This window comes from Branchiostoma belcheri, unplaced genomic scaffold (assembly GCF_001625305.1).
Source record: "Branchiostoma belcheri isolate BF01 breed outbred unplaced genomic scaffold, Haploidv18h27 scaffold10, whole genome shotgun sequence".
NCBI lineage: Eukaryota > Metazoa > Chordata > Leptocardii > Amphioxiformes > Branchiostomatidae > Branchiostoma > Branchiostoma belcheri.
This window is the reverse complement of record NW_017802380.1, coordinates 4,118,584-4,140,859: the sequence shown is the minus strand read 5'-3', so window position 1 is coordinate 4,140,859 and position 22,276 is coordinate 4,118,584. Positions and strand designations below refer to the sequence as shown.

The 22,276-nt window shown below is 40.9% G+C and overlaps 4 protein-coding genes and 1 non-coding gene across 20 annotated transcripts in view; 3 read left to right on the top strand and 2 right to left on the bottom strand.

Annotated features, from left to right (window-relative positions):
* Nucleotides 1-264: 264 nt before the first annotated feature.
* Nucleotides 265-6,873, bottom strand: LOC109470928 (inositol monophosphatase 1-like). The gene is made up of 5 exons (XM_019770029.1): nt 6,381-6,873; nt 5,404-5,696; nt 2,627-2,894; nt 2,203-2,452; nt 265-1,634 (listed from the first exon to the last, which is right to left on the bottom strand). The coding sequence occupies exons 1-5, from the start codon at nt 6,447-6,449 to the stop codon at nt 1,492-1,494; spliced, it is 1,023 nt and encodes a 340-aa protein (XP_019625588.1). The 5' UTR covers nt 6,450-6,873; the 3' UTR covers nt 265-1,491.
* Nucleotides 6,874-7,049: 176 nt separating this feature from the next.
* LOC109470638 (major facilitator superfamily domain-containing protein 3-like) lies at nt 7,050-10,866 on the top strand. Of its 3 annotated transcripts, none has more exons than XM_019769675.1 (5): nt 7,050-7,122; nt 7,574-8,515; nt 8,777-8,930; nt 9,116-9,225; nt 9,994-10,866. In XM_019769675.1, exons 2-5 carry the CDS (start codon nt 7,630-7,632, stop codon nt 10,290-10,292), a joined length of 1,449 nt encoding a protein of 482 aa, XP_019625234.1. In that variant the 5' UTR covers nt 7,050-7,122; nt 7,574-7,629; the 3' UTR covers nt 10,293-10,866. The 3 variants fall into 3 exon arrangements, with proteins under 3 accessions (XP_019625234.1, XP_019625225.1, XP_019625241.1); XM_019769666.1 differs by having other exon boundaries at nt 7,056-7,275; XM_019769682.1 differs by having other exon boundaries at nt 7,059-7,110.
* Nucleotides 10,867-11,253: 387 nt separating this feature from the next.
* Trnag-gcc lies at nt 11,254-11,324 on the top strand. The gene has a single exon. It is a non-coding gene; the product is annotated as a tRNA-Gly (tRNA).
* Nucleotides 11,325-11,938: 614 nt separating this feature from the next.
* On the top strand, nt 11,939-13,997 carry LOC109471033 (DNA-directed RNA polymerase II subunit RPB3-like). The gene is made up of 2 exons (XM_019770212.1): nt 11,939-12,412; nt 12,709-13,997. Exons 1-2 carry the CDS (start codon nt 12,045-12,047, stop codon nt 13,166-13,168), a joined length of 828 nt encoding a protein of 275 aa, XP_019625771.1. The 5' UTR covers nt 11,939-12,044; the 3' UTR covers nt 13,169-13,997.
* A 3,027-nt stretch (nt 13,998-17,024) lies between these two features.
* Nucleotides 17,025-22,276, bottom strand: part of LOC109470402 (cyclin-dependent kinase 17-like) — a 60,959-nt gene continuing 55,707 nt past the window's right edge. For all 14 annotated transcript variants that reach the window (XM_019769343.1, XM_019769351.1, XM_019769365.1 and 11 more), the window contains 3 exons: nt 22,067-22,157; nt 21,517-21,594; nt 17,025-18,058 (listed from right to left, as the gene is read on the bottom strand). In XM_019769343.1, coding sequence (XP_019624902.1) covers nt 18,021-18,058; nt 21,517-21,594; nt 22,067-22,157 — 207 coding nt within the window. In that variant the 3' untranslated portion in view covers nt 17,025-18,020. The remainder of the gene's footprint in view (nt 18,059-21,516; nt 21,595-22,066; nt 22,158-22,276) is intronic.

Here is a 22,276-nt window from a genome sequence, read left to right as displayed (position 1 = left end):
CATGACATAAACCTCCATGAAATTTCGTAATGAGTTTTTGTAAAAGTTTTTTTTTGTCTCAGTGATTATGGCAAAAACCTATGGTCGTATCCATCAGGGCGTTCTGAAGTTATAATGACAACAAATGTGCGGAAACACACATAAACACAGACATACACACACACGCGCGCGCACACACACACAGACGCACGCAGAACAAAAACAACACCTCCATTTTTCATGGAGGTAAAAAAGACGAGAGACAATGCAAAAATACCGGGGCCTATTTATGTATGACAAGTCACTTGACGAAATAGCATCTGGTGTGTTACGTCAGAAGGCGGTTCAACCGGTTCATCAAGCACACATGATTAAGTACTGATCGATATCCGCCTGACTAACATTTGTTTTTTTACAACCGACGTTTTATTCGTCGATTGATAAAGATCAGACTGGCCAGGCAATGAATGATATACACATTAAAACTGCTTCGTATTCAAGCAACTGGGTGGATTGTGAAAACTGTCGGATGGTCCAAAATCTGCTTAAGTACTAGTTACTGTTTTCTTGACTCTTGTGCAGGAGACTCTTAAACATGTCAATTCCGAAATGGTACGTGTTATAAAATAGCCTTCGGTTGAAAATTTGCGACAAAACTGTCTAAAAGTGCGACAAGATTAGATAAAGAGGACTACAAGATAGATAAGATCGCTATGCACATAATTTGTCGAAATCCTTTATTTTTTTCGTGAAACAGAAAGAATATGTTTTGCTTGTCGATGTCTTATTTAATGTATAGAATTGCTCAAAGGTCTTATGTACATATGCGTTTTTATTATATTTTAGAACAAAGTGCTAGTACATAGATATTTTGCAGAAAAATTGTTCAAATTTCGTGATCCATGCAATGAACGAAGACTACACTGTACATTTTGTCAAATCAAGCATGTTGTGATGTTTCCAAGCATCTAAATATTCCATTTCATGATTTGATCTACCACAACCTAATAAATTCTAGTCTATTGCACTTCACTGAATATGCTTTCAACACAAACTTCTGTGTTTCATACATCTCAATACTGGCAGATTGAACCTCATAATTACTGGCATTGAATGATTGATGAACCTCTTCTTGGTTCAGTGGCTTTAAATATCTAAATATAGATATGAATAAATAACTCTTTGTAGTTATCATTATCATATTTTGTAAGGAAATCTCTGATAGAAATTTCTACTCGACTCAGCTCCTATCCCTTTAGACAAATAGTATTTACAGTTTTTCGGAAGTGCATACAATATCTGTACACAATGTTCAAGGTATCTATCTAAGATAGACTTGTAGGTATTGAAAGTTGTCACACGTATTTTCCAGTCATACTGGAATACGTTTACAAAACTCAAAATGCCCACATGGTAGGCAGTACTTTCAGCACAGTAGAGATACCGGCTCGCCAACGATAGTCTGGCTACGAGGCTACGATAGACTGGCTACCAGGCTGTACCACGACGCACTCAGTCTCTGGTAGACCGAAGGAAGACCGGTTCTTTGGTGTCTGGTTTCTTGTGGTCGTGCCGTAGCCCAGATGCGACGGTCTGCGCAAGCTCCGCACTGGAGGCCGCTAGCATGCATCTACCCATCAGGTTGAACGGTCCGCCTATGGAGGGAAAAATTAAGAGTTTAAAGTTAAAACTTCTGATCCAACACAAAGAAAATTCTCTCTCCTAGAACTTTCGACCAGTCACTCTGGTCTTCCTCAGTAGACTGACCCACTGAGACTAGTCACGTGGCTTCTTTGAAGTGTGACGTCAACACTCACTGGGTCACTAGAAAAACTTAATGGAAGAAAAATTCGAGTTGGTTACAACCAAGGAGGCTCCTTTTGTTAGGTACAGATGAGGTGGAAAGGTCAAGAAGCAGATGCCAGAGCGAGGAAGAGAAGCAGGGTTCGAACTACCCCTTGCACCATCAGCAAGTCTTCCAAAGTCAAAGAAGATGCAAAAGAAAAATATCAATCTATGTCTGATCTATAGCAAGTGTTTGGTACGGAATGTTCTGTGTCGTTTGTCAACCTTCCTGACCAATAAATTTCATAATGAAGACAACTCTTTCGCTGAACTTTTTCGCACACTCGAATCAGTTCTGGGGTGCCTATAGCTAGATGATTCGTTCGTGTACATGTGATTAAATCATCAAGGCCCAGCGGAGAAAATCTTATAACTTACCTGTTGTATCCAAGACCACTCCCCCGGCCTCTCTGATGATGAGTGCCCCTGACGCCATGTCCCAACAGTGGATGCCGAACTCGAAGTAGACCTCGGCCGCGCCCTCGGCGATCTGACACATGTTCAGCGCCGCTGTCCCGAGGTTCCTGATCCCTCGGCTCCGCTCTAGCAAGGAACGCAGGTTGTGGAACGTGTCTGCCATCTTCGTCGGCGTCAGTAGGCTTTTGGCAGTTGTGACGACTAAAGATTCCTGCAATGGTTACCGCAACAAAGGGGCAAAGTCAGCGGGAGGGTTGCAAGACAAAGCAACAAATATGACCCATTGCCAGCACGTACCAAACATTACCAAAAGCTTATGACCTGCAAAGATCTAGAGTTTCAAACCAATAATATATATGTATATAGATAAACCATTCACACATACATGCATGTCTGTCGCTCCGCTGACGGAGATTCGCTTCCCGTCCCTGAACGCCCCCACGCCTCGTGCGGCGGTGTACATGACGTCAAGGATAGCGTTGTACGTCACCGCCACTTCGATCTCCTTGTTGACGGCGAGCGCGATGGCGACGGCGACGAAGGGGAAGCTGTGCACGAAGTTGTTGGTGCCGTCGATCGGGTCGATGATCCACGTGGGCGCGTCCGTCAGCTCGATCGGCACGCCCGCTGCCGTCGTCTCCTCGCCGATAAACCTGTAAGTAAGCGATACGGTGATGAAGGTTAGACATCAATGGTGAGACACAAGAAAACAGATACTCTTACTAGTTACCAGATAGATTTTGAAAGTTGTCAGACCTTTAAAGTAACATCTACTACTTTTCGTCAGTGACCAAGTTTAGTAGTATCCACTACCTTCCGACATATGGATTCTACTTAGTTAACTTTGCTTGAGAAACTGTTTTCTTGTGTAAACCTAAGCGATTAACAACAAATAAAAAAGGTAGCCTGTAAGTGTAAATCAGGAGAGTGACCTCATTCCTCGAGCTAACTTATCCAGGCATCCTGTCCTGTTGTGTTCCAGTCTGCTTCCAAATGTAGCGGACTTCTTTCGGAAGCAGACTAGAGCACAACAAGGCGGGATACCGGGCTAAAGCTATCCAACATCGAGCTAGCATGCACACTGCAGTCATCCCTCAGTTAGACATATCAAGGGTCGCATGTATATAGTTTCCGTTTAGAACCTTTATTCTGCCTGTAACATGAACAGATTATCCTGTGCACGTGTTACACATTCCCTCGCCGAGCCATTCCCATTTCCAGAACTACCAGTAGGATCTAAGGACTCAGTAAGACATCTGGAGCAGCATACTTCACAAATTCACAAAAAATCTTAAAATCTTGTTTTTATGACTAATAACTTTATGTCTGTTGGCTTAAAAGACACCGTAGTGAGTAGAATAAAAACTCTAAAATACTTTTATTTATCGATGAAATCACTTTGAACGAGCTCAGAAAACTAGCATCAATTGAATCTTTGGCTGCCCAGTGGTCACCGCCTCAATGAATCAACTGCAAACCGCCTTAAGGCGTAACAAGTCAGTTTTTGTACGTACATTTCACGTGCACAGTGCATGTTGTCTGACAGGATTGACATCATCACTGCGTGACAGACGCGTGAACACGTCGTTTGTTGCCCTGACAACCAGTGTGGACGGGGCAGTCCTCGATGCCTTTAGGGCAGGCGCTTTAAATTTGTGGCTACTCATGTGTGCCAGTACACCGTAGTACTTAAACGTCAAGATTTGTTTAAAGACATTACACCCGCTATCGCAATTTTCCTCGTTGACTGGAAGAATGTTCTGTTTTTGTGCTACCTTATGCCAAATGGTCAATCGGATAGGTTGTTATTATACGGTAACATTGAATTTTCCTTTACGCTTATAATGCATTATGTCCCACCACTGATTGAACCTCTCGAGTAAGTAAACCTCCTTGATCCTACCTGTAGCTAATTGCTGAAAAATTCAAGGGCATAGATAGAACAAAGATTGTTGGTCACAAGTCAATGAATCTGTTTTGTCGTCTGGTCTTACAAAAATTTTTTTTTCCAATTTTCAAAAAGTCGTTCCTGAGCCATAGACAGCAGTCACAGCACATATAAGTATTTGGCAAATCCAAACTCAATTTAAAACACAGTCCTGATGTAACGTCGCCTTCGCTATCTTCCATATAGATGTATATACTATACTATATTACAGTCAAACCTTCACTTAAGAGACCATCTCTGCATGAGGACCACTTGGTCACAGAGTGAGAAAAGGGCCTTTGACTCTGAACACGTACAGTACAGCTGCAAAAAATTTACGTTGAATAAAATATATCAGTCTTCAACTTCTAACAAGTGATACATTTTTAAATGTATAACGTTACATTTTTATGGCTTCACCAGACCACGAAGTGGTCTGGTGAAACCATATTGTTTTCTCTGATGTTTCTTCTCCTCCTTCTCCTTCTCCTGCCATTTTTTAAAATGGATTCAGCTTCTTCATTTTGGGGCCTAAGGATCTGAAATTTGGTATGGAGGTACAGTGGGCAAATACCCTTAGGCGTTTTTTAAATTTTTGTGATACAGGCTTTTAGAATGGTTTTATTTGAGTTTTTTGGCTGTATTATAGCAAGTGTATTACTGTGTCAGTGGGCAGTGTTAACCACATTTGGCATGAGTCATCACAATGGAATGCAGGGCATCAACCAATAGGCATGCAGCTTTCCTCTCTTCTTCTTGCTGATTGGCTGTTGGGATTTAACTTGATTAACACCTGCACAGACCATTTCCACCTGCACAGAGCATTTCTTGCTGATTGGCTGTTGGGATTTAACTTGATTAACACCTGCACAGACCATTTCCATACTGACAGTATGTCTGTATTCAAGTGTTCTGGTAGGTATTTCAAGCTTTCCTGCTCCAGCATTGGAATGCGGGGCATGAACGTTTTTTTTTATTTTAAATCAACAGTTTGCATTATGCAATTAAAAATCCTAACCAATAATGTAGGGAATAGCTAGCCAACTGTTGTAGTCTTAGTTGTATGTTACTTCATATTATAGTTATATCAATGTAAAGCATTGTTTTCCCTTGTGTTTCTCATTCTTTCCCTGCCATGTCGTAAAATGTGGTGAAGCCATCGCTGTATTTGCTCCAAAGCAAATATTGGCCTTTCTAGTTAAAACTTAAGTTACTTGATGAAATGCAGTCTTCACCTGTGCGTTGGGAACTTTCTCCTGAAGAAAGAGAACACCATCTTCTCGACGTTCTGGTCCGTCTCTGTGACCAGGTCGGCGGGAGAAGACTTCATAGTGACGGTTTTCTCCCGGTAGAAGGCGGACCGGACTTCCTTCCCGGCCAGGCGGGCTGCCTCCTCAGCCGCCCCGAGCCACGCCAGCTTCTGCTCCGCGGTGACTTCTACCGTCTCTGACGGCTTTTTGCTCACAGCTGTGTCGTCTATGTTGTTGTTCACGGACACCGTGTCCGATAAATTTATGACTGGGGACCCCTGGAATATAAATAAATTTTAGACTAAAAAGTATATCCAGATCACACTGTAAGATCGGTGTATGGTCGCAAACTTGGGGGTATTCTTTATTAGTCTAGCTAGTTTGGTTAGCTACTCTGTTTTCTTTTGGTTTTATCTCACCGGTTTGGTCTTGGTGCATTTTTTAAAAAGTTTTATTTCTAAAGGATCATGTTTATGTTTGCCTGGTGTTCTCTAGACTAAAGCCGTTCCGCTCTCTGATTTGGTGACGACCACACCCACAATGGGATAAACTCATCCAGACAGAAAACTAAAGCCACAACACCTGGCCAATGTTTGAAATTCAGGTTTCAAGAAGAGATATAGTATACTATGTATATTTCTGTATACCTGTAACATAAACAGCTTCACAGAAATCGTCGTTATGTACATGTAAAGAAGAAGAAGTACATGTAATAGGTGTAAATCACCGTGATTCATACATATATAATTGGCGAAAGAAAACTGCCAAGGCCAATCTCAGCTCAGCGAATTGTCTGTCAAATCGTTAGCATTTCATTACTGACAACAAGACATACACAGAATTTGCAAACAATTCTCATCCAAAGCTAGCAAACTTGTCGCTACTGTGACTACACATATTCAGTGCAGGGAGAAGCAACTAGACCAAGGGAAAGTGTGGAATCAGTGAAGTGATTTTCTTACCTGGATTCTAAATTTGCCCATGGCACTGTACTGGGCCGGGCTAGAGCCGAGGAGGTCGAAAGTTTTCATGTCTGTCGGTTGTTCTACGTGTCAGCTTCTTTACAAGAACACGATTCTGAGTCCGTCAACAAATAAGCAGCTGTCAACGCGATCGTTAAATGGCGAGCAATGTCCGTGGGAGGGGGGCTCCGAACGATGTGGCAACTCAGAAAACCTGATTCGAAATGCCGATAATCCAAAGTTGTCTGGGACAGAAAAGAAGCTGTCGATTTGCGTACAGTCACCCGACTAGTTAATTAGCATAACCCGAGATCTTGAACCTTATACCAAGTTTTTCGAGGAGCCCGACTGTAAACAGATAATTAGCCGCTGAACATCTTCTATTGTGCGTTGACATGTAAACCCATCCAAACATTTACCTGTCTTGTCACGTCACGCCCTTAATCTGGACTATACCATAATTTGTGATTTCTCTTTTTCTGTTGGGTAAAAACTAAATGTAAACATGTCATTTCCTTATACTACAGATTTAACAAAAACCCATATAAAGCATGCATGATGTTGAAATGTTTACGTTGTTTGTGCCTGTGAAGAATAAATATAAACAGTTAAGCAGACAAACAAACAGGTGGTTTAAAGCCCAGTCCGAATGGTATCTCCCACCCGCACACCTGGCCACAAAGGATTGTGGGTGGAATCCAACATGGCGGCGTGCAGACGACATTAGCCGGTAGTCTGTCCGGTTTGTTGTATTTCTATAATTTGTAGTCGTCCAAAATAGGTACAGAAGTTGTTTCAAAGTGACAAATAAGCAACCGGATAGGTATGAACGATTTGGGCTCCGAGTCATCCTGAAAATGTTGCAAATTCATAAGTATGCGCCATAAATTACAAGGTAAACTTAAAGTTAGCATATGGTAAGTTTTGGAATTGGGTTGCCAGAATTTTTGTCTGCAAGCGTAACACTAGTTGCTAAGTGTCCTCTTCTGTATTGATCCTTGGCTTTTTTTTTGCGGTCACAACTTTTTTTGTCTTGACACTGTTTTTACATGAGTACTGGCAATCAATTGACTAACCATGAAATTTTGCTACTGTAATTGTAAATGACAGTACTGGAAAATTTAATGTCATGATGAAAGTTAAAGTTGCAATGTGTTTCTTGCTGATATTTCCTTTTTTCTTTCAAATCTTAGATCTCGAACAATGGAGCTGATGATGACAGAGACCTAAGACACGTTACCCATCCAGCATGAGGAACCTCCACTCCTACATTCATTCCTTCACCCATTCCAGGATCCCCATCCTCACCACTCTGTACTTCGTGCAGGGCCTCCCGTACGGCATCCAGGCCCGCTTTCTACCCATCTACCTGCGCACCAAGAACGTCTCTCTCACCAACCTCGGCTTCATCAAGCTTCTCCTGTTACCATGGTTACTCAAGATCGTTTGGGCGCCGCTTCTCGATCGCTACAGCTCCAAACAGACATGGCTGCTGGTCAGCATGGTGGGGCTCGCACTCGCAAGTCTGGCGGGCGCCGCAACCGACGAGGAACACTTTCCCAGCCTCTGCGCGGTTGTGTTCTTCATGAACTTCTTCGCGTCGACGCAGGACGTTGCAGTGGACGGAATCGCGGTGGCGATACTGAGCGCGGACGAGCTTGGGAAGGGGAACACGGCGCAAGTCGTCGGTTACAAACTCGGGTCGATCGTTGGCGGGGGCGGGCTCGTGTGGCTGAGTGAGTACCTACCCTGGCATACCTTGTTTCTTGCCTTAAGCATTACCTACTTGAGTACGATATTATTAGTGTGTCAACTGCCCCAACTTTGGGGCATATACATCAGGAAAAACAAATGTAACGGGGACTCAAAAACATTTCAGAGCAACACAGAAAACAAACGTGAGCCAAACATAAATGGATACATCCGTACAAGTCAAGAAAAAGGCCTTAAAGATGTGTACAACAAAAAAGCAGAAGGAGCTGATGACAGAAATGCTGCTGTTACATACAGAAACACTAGTTGTACAGATGGAGAGAAGAAAAGAAGAGGAAGAGCAGATGACTGGTGGATGCTGGAGGTACTGAGGAGCCCAGGAACAGGATGGATGGTTGTGTACTGTCTACTGTACAAGTTAGGTAGGTGTGATGATGCTACATTTGTTTTTGTAATAGAGTGTGTGCAATTTTCATGACAGAATCAATCCAAGCAACAATGAATGAGGGAATAAGTGAATGAATGAGTGAATGGATCAATTTTCTTGAGAGACTACAGCTAGAACTGCAATTTAAAGGAATGGACTGAATGAATGAATGAAGGATGAGAAAGGTACTAGTATGAAGAAATGAATGAATGAATAGCTTCTTATTCTTAAACATGTTGCTTTTCTTTTTCCCCAGGTGAGCAAGGTGCGAACGGCATGTTCCCCCTGTACCTGGTGGACCAGGGAGTCCCAAAGGGAGCAGTGGGGATGTGGACAGGTGTGGTGGGGCAGGGACTGTCCATTGTTGGTTCACTCCTGGGGGGATGGCTGCTGACAGGATACTCCAAAAGGTTTGTAAGGGCAAATGACTTGGCATTGATCTTGTATTTAACCTCCTCGAACTTACAATATTTGTTGTTCCCAGTCTTGTGAGGTTTAAATGCATAACTGTTATGCAGTCAAACTTTGATATTCAATGCGTGTACGTTCAACCCTTCCAAGACTGTTATGCATTGTACGATTTCTTATGTTTCAGAACGCCCCTCGACCTTCTGCACTTGACCTTCAAGTTGCGACTGTTACCCATAATCCTCCAGATGGCAGTTATCTGGGAAGGAAGCACACGGGAGTCTTCCTATTCATATGGTAGGACGGGAAAAATTATGCATTTTATTAAATTGAAATGTTCCTTTTAACCTTCATGCTGCTAAGGTAGACCAATTATAGGGTTAAAGCAGCAGGGAGAAGGTTAACCGATAAATGTGTCTCCATGATATGTTAGTGACTGAGTAATTACTGGTATAAAATTGATGACACATTCCTGTTTAGTGACAGTCCTGCGTGCCTAAGTGATTGCTTGTCTGTGGTGTGGCTTCTCAGAATCCAACTCACAGACAGGTGCCGGTGGTCAGCCATGCATGCAGAAGTGATTACACTGACCTCAGGTCACTCATGAATTGGTGCTTTTTTTACAGCATCTACAGCTTGGAGATTACAGAGACTACCCCTATGGCTCATAGCTATGTATGGGACTGAGCAAGTGAGATATTTGTGTACTACATTTCGAGACAAAAGTATACATGAATCAAGACCTCATTATATGTACACAAAAATCACTTGTTTGTGTACATGTAATGACTTTGGCACTGAAAAGAGTAGAAATTGACCAAATACCCCCATACATGTAGACTGATTAAAGATGCCATTAGGGAGTTGGTCTGCTACTCTTTTTAGTTGACCAACTCCCCTGGCATGTTAGCTGTCTAGTTTGTCAATTTCTACACTTTCCAGCTGATTCCAAAGCCTGGTAGAGGCTACCGAAAAGGGAATATAAGTTATAGTACATGTAGTTAATTGAGACCAAAGTTCTAAAAAATTAGTCATTGTTTAAAAAGTTAGTGTTCCATGTTGCAGGTTTGGCGGTGGCCTCCATGTGCCTGCTACAACTGGTGGGCGGGGCCATCACCACGGCAACCTTCACCACCATGATGCACTGCTCCCAACAAGCGCCCCCTATCATCCAGGGCAGTCACTACACCTCTCTTGCCACCTTCGAAGTCATGGGCAAACTGTTGTTCATGACAGTTGCGGGAAGTCTTACTGATTTCTTTGGCTACTTTAATATCTATGTCTTCTTTGTGTTTCTGAGTGTAGGTGTGATGCCACTGTTAGAAGTCTGTCCTATTAACTTTCACAAAAAACAAGTAAGTTAAGTCATAAAATATGGAGCTGGTATGAATAAGAACTTATATCTATACAATTCTACAGTCTATCACTACAGTTCAACTTGGTTCTCATACTTCAGTTCACACATGCAAAGATCCTAATGTTTATGAAAATGTACCAAAATTTGTCATATCTGTATTCTTGTTATCGCACCAGGTAAGAGTATGAAGTATGTTTTTCTCGGAGCTGACACAACATAGACTTAGTCGTAAGATTTACTATGATGTAATGTTACTATTAACGTTACTATTGGGTTCAAGCATAAAAAAGTTGAGAGGAAAGTGTAATATATAATAATACTAGTACATGTATTTTATATTTTCTCTTAAGTATTTAAATCACAGACATTTGAAAGTAGCTTATTGAACGTAGTGTCACTTTTATATCATAATGTTCTGAAAAAAAGTGTTAGAATTTGATAGAGCTAGTATACAACAACATATTTTACTTAATACATGTAACGTTAGCTAGATTTATTGTTAGGCAACACCAATTCTTCGATTTGCCAGCGTCATTTTTTTCTGGTATTGAAACTTGAAAGATTTAAACAAAGATCACAAAGAACATACAGTGTATGAATCATTTTTGCAAGGTCTATTCAACTTATCACTCAATATAACTTATGCTACTAGTAAGTCAATTTGCTTTTCCTAGTACTTAATGCATGCGTTCATGTCCTATGTAAGGTAATGAACAGGTGGCATAGCTTTGTGACCGTACATGTGCGCCACCTCGTGGTGCAATATAAAACTGCAGATGTATAAATTTTGATATGAACAACAATCCTCTATAACGTTATAACATTAACATGTAACGTTATATCCAATCAATGTCGTAGTATCCTGTAATATAGCCAAAGCACATTGATCTTGCTACAATCGGTAAAAATTAAAATCATACCATCAAACTAGGTCTATATACAATTTTTCAGCCCTCTTGCATAACAAAGCAACGTTGGTTCAGTGGTAGAATTCTCGCCTGCCACGCGGGAGGCCCGGGTTCGATTCCCGGACGTTGCATGTTCTTTTTGTTTTTGCTCTTTGTATTTCCATGGAGGTAGAAAAATACCTCCATGGTATTTCTCAAACAGAGTACTGTTTCTTTTGCAGACTGGAGATATTATATGCAGTATAAAATACTTTTAGTCGGTTTCTTTTCGTTCTACACCTGTAAAATTTGCTTTTAATTTTTGTTTTTCCATGTGCATTAATAACAACGACCGCAAGAGGTCGCTATGTCTGGTAGGTATTAACCGCATCACTACTCTTAACATTTAGTACTGCGCTTAGGATGGTAGAGTAGTTTATTCAAATCACAATCCGTTTTAAGTGTTCAAGTGATGCAAAATGATTATGGACTATATGAATCCGTATCTTTAAATCTATTAATGAAACTTTGGTCACTGAGAGCAATATTTTTCTTATTTTACTGCTTGGACTATTTTCGATAAGCGTATTGATTTCAAATCTGGCCTTTCAAAGCGACTTTCCCGCTCCGTGTCAAAGATGGCGGCGCCCATGTGAAATTTGGTCGGCCCAGTTTTTGTTTGTGTAAATTCTCTACAATATCAAACGCAAAGCTCTTGTGTTGGTAATTTCCAGCCATCTAATTCCAGCCAATTTCCATGCATCTAAGCTTCAACTTATCCCACAGAAGAGCGCACAGCTCCCGAATCGTCATAATTTTTGACGGACAAAGTACAGTAGCAGCAACAGCTTCTCGAGAACAACAAAGCCACCATGCCGTACGCCAACCAGCCTCAAGTCCACCTGACCGAACTCAGCGACGAGAACGTCAAGTTCGTCATCGAGGACACCGACCTGTCCATGGCCAACGCCGTGCGGAGGATCTTCATCGCCGAGGTGCCGACCCTGGCCATCGACTGGGTGCAGCTGGAGGCGAACTCGTCGGTCCTGCATGACGAGTTCATCGCGCATCGCGTCGGGCTCATCCCGCTCACCAGCGACGACATCGTGGACAGGATGCAGTTCTCCCGAGACTGCACATGCGCCGAGTTCTGTGCCGACTGCGCCATCGAGCTGACCTTGGACGTCAAGTGCACGGACGACCAGACCCGTCACGTGACCACCAGGGATCTCGTCTCCAGGTAGCTTTGCCTTTTCATCTATAAACCTCGTCACTAGTCTACCCTTACTGAACATAATTTTACCATTTAGTACTGCACTAAGGATGGTAGAGTAGTTTGCAAAAGGAAAACATATTGTTTTTGCTCTTTTTGACTTACACCAGGACCAGACGTCAGTCACCATGGTAACTGGTACTGCAGCAAACACCATGTGGTGTGTGGTGGGTTGTGATGTTCGTGATGTTCATTTGCCTTTCAAATATATCTAGTTTTCTAGTCTCTGAATCTGTATCAAATTATTCATTTGTTCATTCCAGTAACCCCCGTGTGGTGCCGGTGACGTCACGGCGAGCGGAGGATGAGACAGCGGGTTACGGCGAGGCTGACGACATCCTCATCGTGAAGCTGCGGAAGGGGCAGGAGCTGAAGCTGCGAGCCTTCGCCAAGAAGGGGTTCGCCAAGGAACACGCCAAGTGGAACCCCACGGCGGGGGTGGCGTTCGAGTACGATCCTGACAACGCCCTCAGGCACACGCTCTATCCCAAACCGGAGGAATGGCCAAAGAGCGAGTATACAGAACTAGATGACGAGACGGCGCAGGCACAGTTCAATCCAGACGGAAAACCCAACAAGTTCTTCATCAACGTGGAGTCGACGGGCGCGCTGCGGCCCGAGAATATCGTCCTGACGGGACTGAGCATCCTGAAGAAGAAACTGAGTGACTTGCAGACGCAGCATAGCCACGAGATCCAGAGTGACGTGCTGACCATCAGCTAGACTGGAACTTCCTGATATTTCTTTACACCGGTTATGAGAACTATATTTTACAACACTGTATTTGCATAACAGGTTTAACTGCCCTTTGCCTTTGGCATAACACACCAGCTTAAATTCTGTATCTGTATAGCCAGTATATACCTGCCCTTCCACATGACACACCAGCTTTGCAGGTACATGGTGTGGTGGCAGCTGGCTATGTTACACTAAACAACCTGTTACACCTAGGCTACAGTAACTGAGGATATCGTAGTGACAACTGACATACAGTCATACTGGTAAATGTAACATCAGTTTTCATAATTATTCTGGGTACACCACATTAATAGTACAGTGTCAGATATAGAAGGAAACCCAGCAGATAAATGGTTTCATGTACATTGTATATACTTTATACTTATAGAAGTTTTGCATTTTTCACTCCTGACTTGTTACAACTTCAACCTTGGTGTAAAAGTACTGTATATGACAGACTGTAATGTATGTAGAGATTACAAAGAGCATGCATGCATGCATGCATCAGCTACATGGGGAGCAGCTACTTGTAACATTATTTTTCTTTCTTCCCATCATAATTCTGTAATTGATGTCACTGTCATTGATGTGACTAATGTGAGAAAACAAGTCACAGGACACAGCAGTCAGAGTCTAAAATACTGTTACTTTATTTTCTGTAGACAAATAAACAGCAATCATCTGGAAATACAAAGTCTATTCCAGTCAACATAATCAAGTCGTGGTCACAAGACAAGTTTCTTGGGTTCTTACAGATATTAAGTAGTTTTTTTTCAGAGAAGTGAAACGATGGGAAAAAAACAAAAAAAAAAAACACTGTCTGAACTAAAACATTTCTTACATATTTTACATTGCACCAGAGCTTGGGACTGTTGGCTACTTTCTTTTCTAAAAAGTAGTTCCTACAATAATATCACATCAACAGATAGAATACCAAGTATGAAATGGCAACATCGATATCGTCTTTTTTTCTTCTACATTTATGTCTGGACACGCCGCAAGGCGGCACGTTGTTTGTTCTACAGATTAAAACGCGTTTTTGTACAAGCGATAAAAATGGAGTAAGCTCCTCCAGGAAGGATAAATAAGCCATAATACAGTAGTTTACAGAGTTTTCAGTCATGGACAAGGCAATTGCACAATAGTGGCAGTCTGCTTACTGTAAAGTGTAGAATATAGGCAAGGTTTTCAACAACCACAGTTGGGGTATGAGGAGAGATGAGTTGTTGACAAGCGTTGGGATTTAGAAAGAAAAATATTTCATTTTTTTAGTCCTTTTGGGCTTGAATCTAGGGAGTTAATTTTTGGGAAGACAATTCTTTGATCTTCATTTTCAGTAAGAATTTGGTGGTCATTCAAACTGCTTGGAATCTTAGAATAAACCACAGGAAAAAGCTGGCTTCACACAGTCCATTGAACTCAACAATGATGTTATACACATACAAGTGAAAATGAATAAGAGAAAGCATTTACCACAATGTGCACATTTTTGGCAACAACAAAAACATCAAATTACATGTTCTCAATATCAAGACAAAATTTGTTACACAATATAAACAGGAAAAAAAATAATAGCACCTATAACTAGAAAACAATCTCTACGGCACTTCCTACTTAAGCTAACAAAAGATGACAAAATTTAAAGTGTTCACCTAACAAGTGAAGTTTTTATGGACATTGACTACTTATTACCCTTCAATATGCTGTACAGAATAAATAAAAACACAAGGATGGCACAGTATTTGTGTACAATTATGACTACTGGATAGAGCAACTGTATGGAGCAAAGTAGACATATGAAACCTAAAAACACAAGGGCAGTCAAGAAATTATTGTTTATCTCTTGCCTCCAACACAAGTATTTTGCGTAACATCATAATCAACAGCGCCAATTTGTCATAATTGCCATACAGTCTTATTCCGTCTACTGGGCAGCTAGTTTCATTAGTCCTATCTGTTCTGCATGATGTCATTTCAACAATCATGATTCTCATGTAAAGTTCATGTTCTGCTCAATCTCAATGGGTTTGTAGAGCACATATTTCAAACTCTTTTTTCTTTTGGTTCTATGTTAAGATTGCAAAATTATATAACAATTTTTCTGATCAGTGCAAGCTACATGTACATTTTGGGTTATGATTTTCACTGAATTACATGTTCTTGCTTCTTATTGGTCAGTTTCAAATTTTGCTAGGAAACATTTGATTGGTCATTTTCATAAATGTGATGTACCAATGCAGAAATAGTCCAAGGTTTCCATGCTGTGTACAGCATTTAATTGATTCAGAATTGATGTTTTTGTACCTTTGGGTCATTTTTATCTGTTTTATTTGGATTAATAATTTCCAAATGCAGAGTGTCAAACACAAAATGCATTACTTCTACCGTTACAACATTTGCAGAGCCTTATAGGTGATAATCAAAAATAAGAAAAAATGGAGAATTTTTTTTCAAATTGTGAAACACCATTTCTTGAAACACTAAACAAACTTCTTGGGGCACTTTCTTCTTAAATTTTTCAATTTTTTCATGTCACTGAAAACTTCAGCCATTTGGAACTCTTCTGACCATGCCATACATATTACAAATTGGAATGGAGCTTATGTGTAGATCCCACTCTTGACATACTGACATGTGCAAGTATAGCCCAATCGGAGTGTACAGTCATAGTAAGTACAACACATTCTTATATGAACAAAACTGGTGAAACAAAATGGATGCCAATACCTTCATATTCAAATCTATTTAGAAATTTCACTGTATCATTGTTGCCAAATACTTGAGACCAAGCCTTATGATTTAATTTGAGAAAATCACTAGTTTTTTTTCCAAAGTAAAAATAATGTACATCTAAACTGGATTTTGTTTTACCCACAATGCACATCTGTGCTCATGGAGACCAGTGTCAGTATCAGTTACAGACAAGGGCCGGTGTCAGGGAACCACAATAAACATCTCTGTAGAAAATCACACAGAGAAAGTAAAGCATTATCATTATGACAGCATTAGGAGGGCACAACTTTCCACAGCTGAGAATGAAAAAGTAGGACTGTTTGGTTTGTTTAACATTCAAATATGATGTGACATATTTTAGTTCCACTTTGACCATATTTGTCAGGGGCCTGGTGTCATGCAACAAGAGAACCAAGCACTATGTAAACTATCTCTATTCTGTTACACCCATATTTTTCCCTACTTTCTTGTAATGTAGCGACCACTTTGTGGGATCCCTTGGTAAAATTGCAAGGTTTGCAGTCTGAACTGTGCATGGCAGTGAGGAGCACTGTGGTACTCTGACAACCTTGACGGCTTTCTGAGACATAAAAACAAAGCAGGCTCGCTCTGGACATGTACCAAGCATGGTTTAGACGAGAACTGTTCACAAGTTAGGGGCTTTCACCTTTGACCTCGCAGATGCACAGTTCAGACCATGAATCAGCTTGTAATCTTTCCTCTTCTTAGCATTAGATACTCCTTTTAAGAAGTGGACTGAACTTTTTACATTTTCAGTCATAAAATTCACACTGTTACCATAGGAACAAGAATGCTGACCGATGGGTAACCAGGTACCAGAAAGAGACGATGGTGATACTCAACTCCCATTCCACCTTTCTGCTGTTAAAGGTAAATGGCCTTGGTTTCCTACATGTTTTCTTCAGTAAGGTAGACCTGGCTCCCCCCTGTGGTGTTGCCAAAAACATGAAGGGGGCACATTTTCAATTGCGTATCTATTACCAGCAGGAAAAATTAATTGGTAAAAAAGTCTTGTATCTCCGCTTGAGTTTATATCCATCGCTGACACTGACAGATAGTAGTATCAATACCCCCAGGAAAACTTAAGTCTTTTCTCTGTGTACAGATCAGTAACAATTCAGTGACAGTTGTTAGCTATATCATCTGACATTGGCAGCCTGGAGGAGGCCATACTTTCAGGATGTTTCCTAGCCTAGTTGGCAGACATTAGACAGAGGCTATTGCTAAGATTGCTACCTTACTGTGGCACATAGTACAGGACACATCTCAAGATGCTGGTTTCCTGGCTACCACAATGTTTTTGTAAGAAACAACTGCTGAGTTCTTACTGCTAGCAGGGGAAAGAATTACACCAGCTAAAGATGCAAAGAGACAAATCTTTAGGAAGGTATGGGGAAATACTGCAACCAGGTTGAGGATTTAACTTCTACGAAGATTAGGTAAATAATGGTATTTTAGTACTCAAACCTGTCTTACACTCAAATAATATATCTGGCCTTTCCATTGTCCCAGACTGTTGAATGTCGAATGTTGATTGATATGACAAACATACCAGTACACACAGTTTAGTGGTCTGCAACAGTATGAACTCATCTATCCAGCACTTAGAAGGTCTTTTCAGTACCAGAAACCAAGTGTTTCATTCTCTCAAAGATTCTGCAATATAAAGAATAAGCAAAAGTACAGAATGAGAATCCTTGTCCAATTTTCCCATCTTTTTTAGCAGGTGTATTCTCCACCCAGCTGCTAGCAGTAGGACCCTCAGAGTAACGCAGCACAGGTTTTCTCACAAAAGGCCCCATATTCTCCTACAGAATGTCACAAAAGAGACTCACTTTTTTTCAACATCATACAAAAATACTAACGGTACCATCACAGACATAGGTAAGTGATTTAACCCCTGCCAAAACTGTAACGAACATAAAGAAATGTGTCTCATTTCCTTCCAGGTTCTGTCTGTCAGTCTGTCTTGGCTGATTTCTTCTCGTTTCTGTTTTTCTTTCTTCTCTCACTCTCTCATTCAGTCGATCATGATGGCGGGTGGTGTGTTGTCAGTCAGTGTGTTCTCCAGATGTGCAACCCCTCAGAACAGCATGCTTTGTCTCCTTCCCTTCCCCACACCTGAAATGGAACAGAATTTAACGTTAAACTCTAGATACTCTTACATTTAGACCTTACTGTAACATAACACATAGGCCACATCAATATACTGTTTTGCAAATACCATTAATGTATTTGTTAGTGTAGAGACTCTAAACTGATTTTCCTTCAAAAGACAGTCAGAACGTTTCAACTTTGATTTATGTTACTTCAAATTTAGAATTTGTAAATGGGAAGCCTCCTGAACACATTGACAGCATCCTGATCAGAGTTGACAAAGACTACAATCAGCATTTCTACTTTCTACCAGATCTGTACCCTGACAAATTCCTTTGAAAAGGTTGCTTACATTTGGCTTCACACTGCAAGAAAACAGCAACAACATAGAAGGCTCTGCCCCGGAGGCATTGCCAAATATTGGTGTGACCTTTTGTCTACGACAAGTGCCCAAAAACGCATATTGCACCCAGCGTCTCATCTGAAATAAGGATGGAACATGCATATTACAGGAAATGTGCTCGTGGTGAAGCTATTTTAATGACTGTGCATTAAATGGCAGATGGTAGAAGCCTTGATTATGCATTAACTGCAGGACATACTGAACTTCCTATGCCTCGAGTTGTCTCCATATTGTTTCTTAAGATGTATTTTAATTTTTAAACCAGTCTTGAAAGCTTGATTGAAGTGTGGTGGCTTTTGCATAAAATAAATATAAATAAATATAAATTGCATTAAAAAGAATAACTTTTTATTAAAAGCCCTAAATTAAAAGCTATACCAAAGTTACCCTAAGGACATTTCAGAACTGTTTTGGAGGATTATAGTAGTATATGGACACAAGTTTTTGGCACTGCCTTGCATTGCAAAGACCACCTCTTATGCTTAGTGCAGTGCATTAAACACTCATGTAGGGCAACACAAAGTACACACATGTGTACTGTAATGTAATTTAAGAAAAAAGCATTTAATTGCAGATATTTCAATAATTTGAATCATTAATTCTTCAGCAACGTTGAAGCTCTTTTTACTGCAAACAAATTCTGAAACCTTAAAAGCCTGCTTGTATGTTAACTTGTAGGTGAGTCCATCAAACCACATTGAGACAATGAAAGCACATGAAGGATGGTAAATGAGTCGACCTTTGAAGAGAATACTGGTTCACCATCTTCTGATCATCTTCTATACCAGGTACTGTACCACTGGAGGTAGCATATCAGGTATGGAGAGCTACTTTGTTTGCCCTAGCAATTTTAGGCAGAACTGCAGGTAGCTTTCCATGCATAGTGTCTCTCCTTGTACTTTACAGAAGCAGGCTAGTTGGGGGATATAATATCATATACGATAAGGACAGCTTCTTTGCCCTAGCAGTTTTAGACAGAACTGCAGGTAGCTTTCCATGCATCATGTCTCTAAAAGTTTATCAGAGCAGGCTTGCATGGAGTTTTGGGCTGGGTAATTTTTTTCTGAGTCTCTACTTACATGCAGAACATCCTGTCTGCTTTAAGAGAAACACTCATCCAGAAACGGCTGCATTGCCAATGGGCAGGAAGAAACATTACATTGAGTACAGGTACTTACAGTACAGTAACTGTATCTTCTGTTGTTAGGAGTTTTAATGTAGCTACTCTGATTTTGCTTTAGCCAGTTAAAAATGCATCATTGTGCAATTGCATGCTGTGAAGTGATATTCTATGTGGATGAAGTTACTAGTTATAGCTCTACTTCTATTTGCAAGGCTGTTAAGTTTAGTGCTGGGCTAGTAGAAAATTGCTGCATTCCAGAATGGTCGGGTAGCACCAAAAGTGGCAGTAACTTGGCATGCATGTGGTTGAGTAAGAAAATGTTTCTGCTACTAAGAAGCATTTAAGGTACTGTAAATTCATTAACTTTCGCTGTGGTTTTATTTCAAGGCTTTTGCGGTGTTTTAAATTCGTAGTTGTTCTATAGTAGAGTGGTGATACACTGGAATTACGTATATTCTCAGTGTCGTAATTCGGGATGGGGTCACTGAGAAAACCATCATGAAAGTTTAAAGATTTACAGTACTTGTACAGCACTATCTACATGTACTACTTTATGTAGCCTCCACCAGTCCTTCCTACGGGGTACAGATCATAGAATTCGGCAAAATAGGGAAGAATGATTGGCCAGGAGAGTCAGTCTGCACTAGTGTCTACGGTGGCTAAACTCCCCTGGCCATTTATTCTCCCTATTTGGCTGAATTTTCCAGATTTTGGAACCCGCGTTGTTAGTCTGGAGGAGACTAACCTACTCTTCCGAAGCCCCACGGGTTAGCCAGCAATGGAGGGGTACAAGGCACTTACGGAGGTGTCTTGTTGATTCGGGCCGGGTTATTTGTTTGTTTGTTTTTTACGGTAAGAATTCTTCACACATGCCCGGGGGCTCTGAGATGGCAGACCGGGAAGTGGGAACACGAGGCATAGTGGCTACAGGGGGGAAACACACACAGGTCAGAGGTAAGTAGAGGTCAAAGGTTATAGGGTAAAGGGTAGGATGGGAGGTACATCATCAGGGCCAATCATCAAACAGTATACAATACAGTCGATGGTAGCCAATCAACATACATGTAGAGTTCAGGGGGTAAATGTCAAACAGAGGGTGAATACAGAGGTCAGTACAGGTCAAAGGTTATAGGTAAAAGGTTAACAGCATGAAATGTACGACACAGAAAGGGCAAAGAAAAACACATAACAAAAAAGTGTATGAAAATTGGACAAGGAGAGGATAACAAAGAAGACGACAGAAAAGGGTAAGAAACAGAGTTAATAACTATTGAAAGTTAATGTACTAAACCTACTAGTAAGAACTTGGGTTCTAGAAGTAAACATGTTACTGCTGCACTTATTCTCTAAGGAAGTATCTAAATGGCAAGATTGATCAAACTTGACGTTAGCAAAGTTAAGTCCCATACTACTCAAGTCTGTTTTTTTTTAGATAACTAGACCTTGTGTGAACATAATTGTGTAGTGTAGGTTCACACTGAAGGTAATTCACACCCACACATACAGACATGTTTACCTCTAGTTTAACCCATTGAACAATCAAAACTATGTAACATGCAACTGGCCTTGTTGCTTAAAATCAACTTTTTAATACATCCACTTTCAACAGATCTTGTTATAGTTACTGCACTCAACTTGGTACAGTTCATGATCATCATGGTATTGATCATCGACCTAAGCGATAAAGCACACTGGAACACCTGTCTCGTAAGAAAGAGCTTCCTAGCAAGTTGGTGGCTTCCATGATTTGACCAGCAATACACTTACATATGAATCTTTAACCAACAAGTATGAAAGGAGACATCCAAGTCAAATATGATCACATGTCAAGTAAAGGGATTTTCTCTGCAGTATGAGTTGACTTTCTTCTCTGGCAGAATTTTCCTACCTTGTTTGAATAACACACATGTAGATGTAGAGAGGGCGTGGCACTCTGCAGTTGCCATGACAACTTACCTGATGACCCTACTGATGATGACTTGTACCCAGGATCCTTTGCCAATCTGATCTCATCCAGAGTGAAGATGGATGCAGCTGTGAAAACAAGATTCAGAGTAAGTCCAACACATTGTTACGTACCATCTGTTACCTTTGGCAAGAAGGTTGTTCTGGGCATCATCTGTATGTATGTTTGTCTGTATGTATGTATACATGTGGTTAAAGCATGATAACTCAAGGAGCTATGGATGGATTGTCATGAAATTTGGGTAGGTGGGTAGGTCTTGATGAGACCACGAAATGATTAGATTTTACACTCTCTAGCGGATTGTTACAGTAATGCAGCAGAACTTGCAGTTTTGATATTATCGGATTTTGGATGACAGATAGCTCTTGTGCTTAGAAAGAAGTGACATACGTTAGGATCCCTTAGCAGCTTGTAACTCTTTCAATGTGCCTATATCATATCTCATTTGCAAGTGAAATAAGCCATCACTAAGTATTTCACAAGAAGGCCTTAACCCTTCCATTCGCAAGGCCGTTCTCTAAAAGTTAAACCAGTACGTACTGTCAGGCAGCTTGTGAATCCGCGGGCCCAGCGTGTTGAAGTACGGGTGCTTCATGGCTTCATCTGCTGAAATTCTCCATTTGGCCTCATACTGCAATAAGAGATCAGAGATTAGTGGTTACTTCCATCTTCTGGTCATTGTTACATTAGCTTGCACAACAGCTGGCGGAAGCAGAACAAGCCTTAGGCCTTAACATTATTTTGAATGCT